This window comes from Furipterus horrens, unplaced genomic scaffold (assembly GCF_987537825.1).
Source record: "Furipterus horrens unplaced genomic scaffold, mFurHor1.1.pri manual_scaffold_10, whole genome shotgun sequence".
Lineage (NCBI taxonomy): Eukaryota > Metazoa > Chordata > Mammalia > Chiroptera > Furipteridae > Furipterus > Furipterus horrens.
Genome location: NW_028327180.1, coordinates 1,350,003 through 1,360,929, shown reverse-complemented (window position 1 = coordinate 1,360,929; position 10,927 = coordinate 1,350,003). Strand labels below are relative to the sequence as shown.

Below are 10,927 nucleotides of genomic sequence, written 5' to 3'. Positions count from 1 at the left end.
TCCTGCCTTCCAGCCGACGGCGCAGGCCGAGTCCTGCTCAGGTTGGTGGCTTCACGCTCAGGTTTGTCTCCAAGTCTAAAGGTGCCACTTCCTCCCACTGAGGAAGGATGGACGCAGGTCCACAAATGCCGAGAGCTGGCCCCGGGGAGCCAGGCGCCTCCTGCTGCCTCCGCTTCTCACTGCGCTGAGGGAAGCTGCCTGACAGGCCAAGGCCACCGAGTGCCAGCACCGGGACACGTGTCCCCGCGGCTCCTTGGGAAGCTGGACTGTCCCTGCAGCCATGCCGCTGGGGCCACGGTGAGCTCCTCCTGAGCTTGCCTGCCAGGCTCTGCCGCTCCTGCCCAGCAGATGAAGCTCTGGGAGATGATCTGTTCAGTCTCTGAAGTTTTGTAACTGAATTATAGGCGTTTCAGATTTAAAATAAAAAAGCATCTTTTTATTGCATCATGAGGAAAACGCTAGAACCTGGTAGAAACTCCCCCGATGACCCACTGGAGGCTCCGCACAGCTTCCCGCAGCTGCGCTGGCCGTGGCTGCAGGGCTGCGGGGCCGCGGCTCCGAGGCTCCGGCCTGGGCCTCCGTTCGCGTCCGCTATTCCTACAGAGCAGCGCGGGGCCAGGCCCAGGGTCGGCAGGGCCAAGCGTGCTGCAGTGGGCTCTGACGCCAGCGCCGGACGGAGTCGGGCTGCACTGGAGGCCGAGGGCCTCCCCGGGGCCAGGGGGTCCCGTTAACGAGGCGGGAAGCCGCCCCTGTGGGCACCTCCGCGGCCCCCCCGGAAGCCGCCCCGTTCCCCTCGGAAGTTGGATCGGTTCCGCTCGCGTCCTCGGCCCGCAGAAGCTCCCCCTCGCCCCCCACCCCGGGGGGCCCCACCGCCGCGATCGGCCTTGGACTTGGGAGGAGGCGACTTGGGTCGCAGTCTCTCAATCTCCTCCGTGCACCCCGTCAGGTAGGAGCTGGGGGCGCTGAAGTAGGACGCGTAGGTCTCCGCGTTGTAGTTGCTGTTGGTCAGCGTGGGCCCCACCGTGAGCCAGCCTGGAACGGGGGGCACAGAGGTGACCTCTCTTCCAGTTCCCTTAGCGACCCCGCAGGGGACACGCAGGCCTCCTGGGCGTCTGCAGGCGCCCCATGCTCTCCTGATGGCAGCCCTGTCCCAGGCGGTGGTCACGGCCAGAGGCCCCCAGGCCCGCACGCCACGCCCGCGAGCACAGCGCAGGGGCCGGGCTCTGAGAGCCTCACTGCCTGCAGCCGCCCTGGCTGTGCGCACGCGGCCTCGCCTTCTCACTCAGGCCCCGACCCAGCCCCTGCCCCTCCGCGCCCCCCGGCTGCGCCTGAAGTTCTCCCAGGACGGGCTGCAGCCGCGCCCGGTTCCCGCGGGCCAGCCCCGCCGGCCGCACCCCGCTCCTCTGCCCGCGACAAGCGGGAGCCGAGGCGAACCCCCCACGCGCCCCTGCTCCGTGCTCCCTCCCGGGCCTCCGCGCAGCTGCAGGCGTGGCAGCGGAGGGGGCCGAGGGGCCTGCGCTACCCCTGCAGCCACTGCTCGTGGCCCTAAACAGCCACCAGGCGCCGCTCCCAGTCCCGCCCACGGATGAACCGCATCTCCCCGCGGGGTCCCCGAGCCTCACCGCTGCGCAGCCCCACTCCCCGTGAGGACGGCCTCCGAGGGACCCAATGGCCCGGGAGCGGGAGGAGCCCCAAGCGCTCAGGGGACACCGAGCTCTGGGGTTCCCACATGCAGGGATTCTGACAAGGGCCATGTCCGGGGGATGCTGGAAATGTGCCTCTGCAGTGCGCAGGACACGCGGGTCCTTTAGGGCAGGTCAAGCCCCCTCCTGGAGTGGGGTTCTCACCGGAGAAGTCAGCTCACCTGTCTGCCCCGCCCCCAAGGCGACCGCCACCCTTGTCGGCAGGAGCCCCCCAGCCAAGGCCACGTCCTTCAGTCTGATGTTACCGGAGTCCCTGTCTCCCAGCAGCGAGCGCCCATCACTGGCCTCACGGCGGTTTGCAGAGACGCGCGGCCACCGTGTAGGAAACGCGCCAGGTGCTCTAGTCCCCAGTGAGCCCAGCCCTGTCCCCACAGGACGCTCTTTCCTGCGGGGCCGCCAGTCCCTCCCCCTGCCCCCCCGTTCTGCACAGCGGCCACTGGGCACTGGGCAGGGGACCCGGCTGCGGGCATGGGGCGGCGAGAGGCGGCGCAGGGACAAGCCTGGCCCACCTGCAGCTCCGCCAGAAGAGGGGCCGCCCAGGACCTCGCTCCCCGCCGCCCGCCTGGTTGCCCGAGGGACCCGCTCCCCGCCCGCCGACGGCGTCCCACGGGGCCGCAGGGCCTACCTGGGCGAATCGTACTGTCCCGGCCGAACAGGTGGAGGCGCCGCCTGCCCAGACAGAAGTGCTCGATGATGTGGAAGATCTCCACGGGCTTCTCTATGTTGCCGATCTCGGGCTCCTCCGTGATGATCAGGTCGATGTCCACGTTGGCGTGGATGAAGTCCCCGTCGGTGCTGCGCTTCACGGTCCCCTTGATGCCCATCAGGCAGTGCTCCTAGGCGACAAGGGCGTGCGGGACCGGTGGCTCCCACCCATCACAGGCCACGCGCGCTTGCAGCTCCGACGTCCCCGGGCCAGGGCGAGCCTCGCTCCTCTGTGCCTTCGGGCTGCAGGCCGGTGGGCGACCCGCAGGGACTTGGGGTTCGGATGTGGGCGGCTGCGGCCTTGGGGCCACCGTTTTCCCTGCAAAACGCGCTCCCAGCCTACTTCCCAGTCACGGAAACATGGAACTTGACCTTGGAGCCTTAAAATGATGTGTGCTGGGCCCTGTATGATCCCAGATCAAAACTACAGACAAGCCGTGAGGATGGGGACATAGACTTGTCTTCAGACCCCCTCTTGACTCTGGAAGGCAGGGCTACGGATGAAGGAGACCTCGTCTCCCTCTCGATTCTAGGAACCACGGTCCGAGGAAGACTTGGTACGAAAGAGCCCCCCCGTGGCCCCTAAGAATGAGACACCTGAGGACAAACTCTCCAAGGCTGATGTGTGGTGCATGCACAGAGGCGTGTGACTCAGCTAGGAAGAACGAGATCTCGCCATTGGCAACGACATGGGTGGACCTGGAGGGTCTGAAGCTAAGTGCGGCGGGCGCATCAGACAAAGATAAACAGCGCACGATGTCACTTACATGTGGAGTCTAAACAACGAAATGGTCAAAACTAAACAGAAATAGACGCAGACAGAGATCAAGTTGGTGGTCGCCAGAGGGATGGGGTGGGGGGTGGGGGTGAAGGAGCATAGCTTCCCGCTGGGAAACAGCAGGTCGCAGGGAGCAAGGAACAAGCCAGAGGGCTTGGTCAGCGATGCTCGAAGGTCCCTGCCCAGTGACAGGGTCACGCGACCTGCGGGGAGCACTCCGTGGTCAACACCAGTCGCCGCCTTGTGCTCCTGCGCTTCAGAACCCGCGCTGGGATGTGTTGCTTTAGTGCTCCATGCCACCTGTGCAGGTCTGAGAGGAGGACCTGTCCCCCCAGACTGACCAGTGTGCAGTCATTCGGGAAATAATGAAAATCAGTTGAGAAAAAAGCTGAGAGAATATAATAAAAATAAAAATGAAGATAATTCGATAGTAGAGCCAATACCTTTGTTCTCTGGAAGACAGCCTTCGGATCTAAAGTCTTTGTCTTCCCAGGGTTGTTTTTATTGGTTTTAATCCAACAAATATCTTCACATCTTCTGTAACCCCACTTGCGTAAACACTAGAAGTGAGATTTAAAAAATTCTTAGCTGAAAGAAATAAGCAATACTTAAACTAACCGGCCAGCATTAAGAACTTCTAGAGGCTCGAGGGCGTCACAGTAACTTCGTTTCAGTGCAGACGCAGAAAAAAGAACACCAGCTTCTCGTTGTACGAGACACATTGTTCCTCTTAGATACAAACACACGGTTAAATATCAGGTCACAGAATGGATTACACACGACTTCAGTTCTTCGGTGCCACCATCCATTGTCATCAGTAGGAGGTGGGTTTTCAATCACAACACTCAGCCTCTTTAACCACAAAATAATTCAGAAGATAATCTGATTTCTGCCACCTCCATTTCCTGCCACCGACAAAGCTAAACATTGCTGAAAACGTTCTTTTCAAATGAGTCTTATAAAAAGTTCAAAGGCCTAAAATGACCACGTGTATCTCTGCCCTGGGTCGCACTTCCCTTCCATCTTCATAGCACCTGTAAGGCAGAGACCCGCGCCCTCTGCACACACGGACACGAGGCCACCCCCCGCCGCCCCGCCGATCCCGCCGCTCACCACTCTCCCGAGGTCCAGCCCCTCCCCGGAGCCACACCAGAGGAAAATAAACGAGCGAGGGGCGGCGATCTCGTCTATCTCCAACTTCATAATCTGCAAGAAATCAAAACAAGATGGCACACAAGTCTTCTGCTTTCCACTCGTCCTAAGAACAGTCACGGAGGTCTAACCAGATTTTCAGTAGACACAGCCTTTCAGTGCACCGATTCCATCAGCAGGTAGAATGGGAACCCAATGTTATCCGCACGGCGTCTTGTTCTGTAGTTCCCTATTCTGACTCTAGACAACATGTACACATGCAGATACACACTCTGAGGCCACAGGAAGCTGTATCTACAGAACGTTATAAGACGTAGCTTGAAAACAGCCTTTACTGTGTATAGAAAATGAAACCGAAATGAAAGCAGGTTAAATTACCCCTAAATTAGGGCAAAATTAAAATGAAATGTAAGGCCATCTAAGTACTAAGTTGTAGTTATCTCTGAATCCCCAGCATACACTCACCGCCTGAAACAAAGTAGCGCTTAATAAGTATTTGTTACTTTCGTAACCAACGGGAGTTATCACCTTGTTTCCTTCTATTTAGGAAAATGTAAGTTCACTGCCCGGTCTGATACTGACATCATGTGTACTCTGGATCCGTTACAATGTCAGCACCTCGAAGGGTGGGAACGGCCCCTCACACGCGCTGATACTCGGATGTTTGCCCAAACCAGCCAGAGCAGCGTGAGCCATGGTTCGTCTGGACAATTCCCGGCTTTCCCAGCTCCACGTCCGAGGACCCCGAGACCGGAGCAGCGCGCCCTCCGCAGACCTCTGCCTCGCTCCCTGCACAACTTCGGTCTCCAAAAGGGGCCGTAAGACTTGGGGGCGCGCCTCAGGCCTCTGGCCACAGCCTGCTCTAGATTTACTATAAAGCGCATGTAGGACCCCCGGGAAAGCAGGGACGGTATTTATCATCGTTCTGCACGGGGAGGACGAACAGCGTGTCCCAGGCAAAGCGTCACCCACGTCGTCCCACGTCCAGCACTTCTCGTTGGCGGCGATGCCGGTCTCTCGGTAGTACTCCTCCAAGGGCGGCTCCAGGAGGATCACGTCGAACTTGGGGGTCAGCTCTCTGATGTCAAAGGCCTCTATGTCCGCCTGCAGGTACCTGCGGAGCACAGCAGAGGAGGCAGAGAAGAGCTGCCCCCGTGCCTCACCGATGGCTGGGAAAGACACGTCCTCAGATTTCTGAGCGCCGCGGCCGGAGCGGCGTGCGGAGGGCACCCCCGTTCCACCGGACAGCCGGCCGCTGCGCTCCCCTGGAGGCCCAGCCGCACGCAGCCCGCAGCGGGCCCGGCGCAGACCTCTCTCGTGCTCACACCGGGAACCCGTCCCTCCTGTTAGCCCCTGAACGTTCTAGGGAGCATCACGTTGCCTTTCTCGGTATTCAGTTCCTGTAGGGAAGCTTTTCTCTGTAAATTTTAAATCCCTCCCTCTAAAAAAAGTTTCTAGATTTTCTTTTTCCATATTAACAGTCTTCTCTGGCCACCTAGTATAAATGATCACCCTTATTGAAAGGTAATTGCCATATAGTATGAAAGTATTGAATATGAAATATTTAAATATACTTTAAACGTAAGAGTCTTTTTAAAAAGGATGAGTAGCAGAGCCCGCCAGCGTATTCCCCACATGCCCAGGCTTCTCTGTGGCTGTTCTAATCAGTAACAGCATACATTTTGGCAAACTGGTAAAAGTACAAACTGTTTAAAGAAAACTAAATGGGAAATAAACAGATTCTCTCATTTCAAAGACCTTACACCATTTTTAAGGAAAGCATCCTCCTGTTTAGCAAAGGTTAACCTGAATTACCGTATCCCCAAAATGTTAAGAATAGGAACCCTGGATGCTAAGCTTTAATTATTTTTCATTTTCTTCATTTCCTTCATCTAAATTTTTTAAACTTTCTTCAATAACTTTTTGAGGCGAAACACTATTTAAAAACATTTTAAATAAATTCAAGAACATTAAATATGATTTTCTAAGAAAAAGGATTTAAAGATACTTTAAGCAAAGTAACTGAAGAACTGAAAACAAATTAAACGAGAACCCCCGTGTGCTCTGCCCGGGAGCTCCAAACCAGCATGTTTCACCGTGGAGAACACACACCCGGCCGTCCTGACCTCACACGGGCGCTGAGGGAGGCTCAGGCAGAGAGGGTGTGAGGTCAGAGGGCCCCGGAAGCCCGGGGTGGGGACAGAGGTGGCCGACGGGCGCGCTTACATGGGCGGGGTGTTAGACTTCGCGATCAGCTCGTCCTTCAGCCGGATGAGCTCCCGCAGCTTCGGGTACTCCTCGAAGCGGTCGGCCAGCCCTGCAATGACAGGGGTTCCGAGTGTCAGCGCCCACCACGTCGGGGCGCGGGGCCTCTCGGGGAGACAGAACACACACACCTCGCTTTCCTCTCACGTCCTCTTAACAAAAGGTAATTTGGGATGTTTTTAAACATTTCATATCTCTCAATCTTCACTCCTGAAGCTGATAAAAGTCCAGATGTTCCAAAATCAACTTTGAGTCACCAAACCTTTTAATTTCTCATATTTATTAATTTAAGTGATCTCATAACATCAAGTTTTAACTATAGTCTCTTCTTGGGAAAGGGAAAAACTGCCTTTCTCTCATGCTTTTTCTCCCTTTCTTTTAGATGAAAAAAAAAAATCTAAAAAATCAAGTTACAATGAGAATTCTTTCATTTTTTATAATTAGGTCAAGGGATAAAACATAGTAGATGAATTACTGCCGACGACCTTAACTCACTGGGCCCTGCCTTGTGAGCAACCCCAGTTAGGACCTTTAGAAACAGCCCGGGAGCTAAAAAAAGACACGCGCGTGAGCAGGAGTGGGCACTGGCCTGGGCCCAGCTCGGCCGACCTACCCACGTCCCTGATGAAGTTCTGAGGCCTGTGTCCAGTGTCGACAAAGTGCTGGCAGTAATCATTGTGGGGGTTCAAACTCTGCGTCCCCTAAAGGAAGATCACACTTACATTAGTAGCGTGCACCCTGACTCCCTGATTCTGTACTTTGTTCTTAAATAAGAGGCCATATGAAATATTAGTGATTTATAGATTAAAAGCCACAACTGAAACGAGTCTTTCTCTTTAGTAGCTACAGACGTGAACACGTGATCTCGTCCTAAATAGTCAAGCACCAGAAGACTCTTTCTTGAGTCACTTGAAATAATCTTTATAATAATGATTTTTTTAATAACTAAAAAGTCTTGACTACAACTAGGTATTTAAAATCTTTTCCATCACAGAGCTGCAACGGAAAGAGTTTAAGATTTGAGAAGTACTGATTTACCTTAAGAAAAGTACTAGAATCTTTGTAAATCTCTTCTTCGTACGGCAGATTCTCTTCCTCCTGCTGCAGGTCTAGCTCGTCCTTGGAAAAGGAAGATCGGGGAGACACTTTACACAAAGAAGGAACAGTTCAAATATCGTTATATCTTGATTAAAACTCAACATAAATACTTTACTTCCTTGGTGGATAACAAATTTTTCAAATTAGCATTAAAGTCAAACATTAAAATCATTATTTTATCATCATTAGATCGAACTAGTTTATTATTTTCACAATAAAAAATTTCATTTTATTTTCATCAAAAATTGTCTACTGTCTTGTTGACCAAACTATCTAGAATTATTTAATCTCAAATATATACTATAAATATTAGAATTCAGCTTGAATCAAAGATATAACCACCAATGGGCCAAGTTTGTTTCTATTACGTCGAACCATGTGAAACTGTTTTTCTAAGTCAAAGACGCCGGACTGCTGGGGATCGTATATGGTTTGACTAAAACAATCACAAGTCTTTAACCTGCATATCAGCAAATATCAAAATGCAACAGACACGAGAGTATTCACAGATCAGCTATTTATGTCATTGAAGTACCTAGAGATTTACTGAAACTAGGCATTCCCTTCCCTATTAAATATAGTTATGCAACAACTAACTTTAAAAAACAGAAATAGGCTTTTCATCATATTTTCTTTTCAACTAAGTATCATAATTACAAATTTAGAAGCTGGATATTTTCTCGGGCCTCTTTCAGAAATAGTTCAACACTGCTCTCTAGTGCTCAGGTTTTCCCAATATTTTCATTGGACTGATGGATGTCGTTAACACCGAATAACCCAAATCAAAAAAGACAGTATGGAAATCCGATCCGATTACCCAAGTTCCTGATACACTTCCCTCCTTACTGGCAGGTAAGAATATTATCGCCTAGGGCTTAGCAGGCACTGTGCTAGGAAAGTGCTTTGTGTACACACCTAACCTAACCCACGTAAGTCTGTGTTAAAATGATTATCCATGTGCTCAGTTATACCCGCATACATTATATTTATGACAATTATTTTAGACACTTTAACATTCAGCCTTCTGTCAAATTTGTTTCCCTGGATAAGAATCCATTTATTGTTAGGATTTCTTTTTTTCTGGATAAGAAAATTGCCCCAATTTTCTACTTGCCTTATATTCTTCCATTTTGTCTTCGTCTGTCTCTCCTTCATCCTGGTACTTACGTTTGGCATTTGGAGCAGAGGTATCGTAGGAAGCCCTGAAATTAAAACGGAGAAGTCACACACAAGTGCATACAAGATGTATAAATGCATCTATTAACAGCATTAAACAACAGATAATAAAAACAGAACACAGATTTTCCCTGATTAAACTGTATGTATTCACCCAGTTTGTAAATCACCTGAAAATTCACACAACCTGATTGGTAATTCTGTTTTCATTTTTACGGGAAAGTAACAAGTGAGAGAAGAAGCCATTATACAGATGTGTGGCAAAAAGGAACTTCTATGTTGGGTGTCATTCTAATCTGCCTGCAGTAAAACCAATGCTCAAACTGGTAACTAGAATACTGAAAAAACCTGAACTGCTTTGTGAACTATTAAGTAATCACCCCTTTTGGGGGGTCAAGTCTGTTTCCTTTTACAAGAATTTAAAAAGCATTTATTTATGGTAGCTAAGCTGATCCTTAGTGTAACTTCCGTTTCCTAACCACACACGGGAAGTGCGCTATTTCAGCACGTGAGAACCGACAGCGGAAACCAGTGGCTCTGCACCCCGTGTTCTGATGCTTCCGTACGCGCCTCGCACTGGGGCCACCTGCGCGTTATTTCCCCGGGGCGGCCCCCGCGCGCGGCCCACCTGCACGCCTCCCGCGTCTCCGCGATCTCCCGCTGCTCGTCCTTGCTGCTGAGCACCGCGCCGATGGTGTCCGCGCTCTCGGCCCCCAGCTGGGAACGGAAGCCGGGGTCAGAGCGCTCGGCCCCCCTGCCTCGGTCCCGGCTGAAATGCGCACCCCACTTTGCCCGCCTCTCGCTTTGGCAGCGAACGAGCCACGATTCGGGAACAGTCGCCGCAACAGGAAAGCTGACCCGGCGCTCAGCGTGCGGCCGGCGGCAGGGCCAACGCGCGGCCTCCGGGACCCGGCGCGTCGCCCCTTCTGCACCCCGCGCTCCGACAGACATTGGTTGTGCACCCTGTTCAAGCCCCGTCTTCATACTACGACCACAGGCGCCGCGGGGGCTGTCCTCGTTCCTTACAGACGGTCCTGCGAGTGCCGGCCGGCGGGGGGGGGGGGGGGGCGGCGGAGGACCGCAGGGCTAAGCGGGCGGGGACACTGCCGGCCCGGGAGCCCCACCTGCCGCGCCCCCTCCGGGAACGCCGGGCCGCCCGCTTCGGAAGGGGCCTGTCCCGCTCCCCACGGAGGGCGGCGGGGACGCTCGCGGCCTCCCCGGGGCTGACCCCTCTCCTCCCGCGCGGGCGAGCACGAGCCGTGACCCCGGTGGCTCCCCGGGAGCCGTGAGAAGCCCCCTCACGTCGTTCGCCACGTCAAGGCGGCCCTGCCCACCCCGGGCCGGCCGGGGACGACGAGCGGGCCCCGCGATGCACGGGAGCGGACCTCAGCCTCACACCCGGGCCGCCCGCAGCGCGGTCGGGGAAGGCCCCGCCCCCGGCGCTGTCACCGGTTCACCAGGAAGCCGCAGCCCCGAGCCGGGCGCGGGCCGCGAGGGAGGCAGGAGGCAGAAGGCCGTGCGCGGCGGCGAGAACGCAGGGGACAGTCGCTTTCGCGCGCGTGAGCGGCGGGCCTGCAGCGCCCAAGACCCAGGCTTCGCGTGGCCGCCACTGCGCGCTGCGCGCCCGAGGCGTTCGATTCGGCGTCCCCACCGCGGCCGCCACGCGGAACGGGGACACTTCGGGGCGCGCGGGAGCTGAGCGCAAGAAGGGCGGCCGCGGACCTGCTGCGCGAGGAGCTGTCGCCGGAGCTTCTGCCGCTCCCGAATCTCCTGCAAGCGGCTGTCCATGTCCCGACTCCCGCTTCCACCGCCCGGAACCTGCGCGCTGAGCGGGCGGATCTCCGCCCGGTTTTCCCCCCGTTTCTGCGAACCCGGAGAATTGCCCCGAGATTCTGGAGGCAGGTAACTTTCAGGCTTTTGCCAATGAGCATTTCCGGCGCGGCCGCAATTGGCTCTCCGACCAGGAAGACCCGCCCCTTTTGGACGATGAAATATTACGTCACTGGAAGCCGTCCAATGAGAGACGCAGAGGCGTGGACGGAGCCTCGGA

The 10,927-nt window shown here is 54.9% G+C and overlaps 1 protein-coding gene across 2 annotated transcripts; it reads right to left on the bottom strand.

The window, feature by feature from the left end:
- Positions 1 to 414: 414 nt before the first annotated feature.
- On the bottom strand, positions 415 to 10,823 carry METTL14 (methyltransferase 14, N6-adenosine-methyltransferase non-catalytic subunit). 2 transcript variants are annotated; one of them, XM_090288108.1, is made up of 11 exons: positions 10,600 to 10,775; positions 9,506 to 9,594; positions 8,816 to 8,903; positions 7,642 to 7,722; positions 7,217 to 7,304; positions 6,565 to 6,655; positions 5,311 to 5,452; positions 4,300 to 4,392; positions 3,630 to 3,746; positions 2,329 to 2,539; positions 415 to 1,032 (listed from the first exon to the last, which is right to left on the bottom strand). In XM_090288108.1, exons 1-11 carry the CDS (start codon positions 10,663 to 10,665, stop codon positions 728 to 730), a joined length of 1,371 nt encoding a protein of 456 aa, XP_090144234.1. In that variant the 5' UTR covers positions 10,666 to 10,775; the 3' UTR covers positions 415 to 727. The 2 variants fall into 2 exon arrangements, with proteins under 2 accessions (XP_090144234.1, XP_090144235.1); XM_090288109.1 differs by lacking the exon at positions 9,506 to 9,594 and having other exon boundaries at positions 10,600 to 10,823.
- Positions 10,824 to 10,927: the final 104 nt, after the last annotated feature.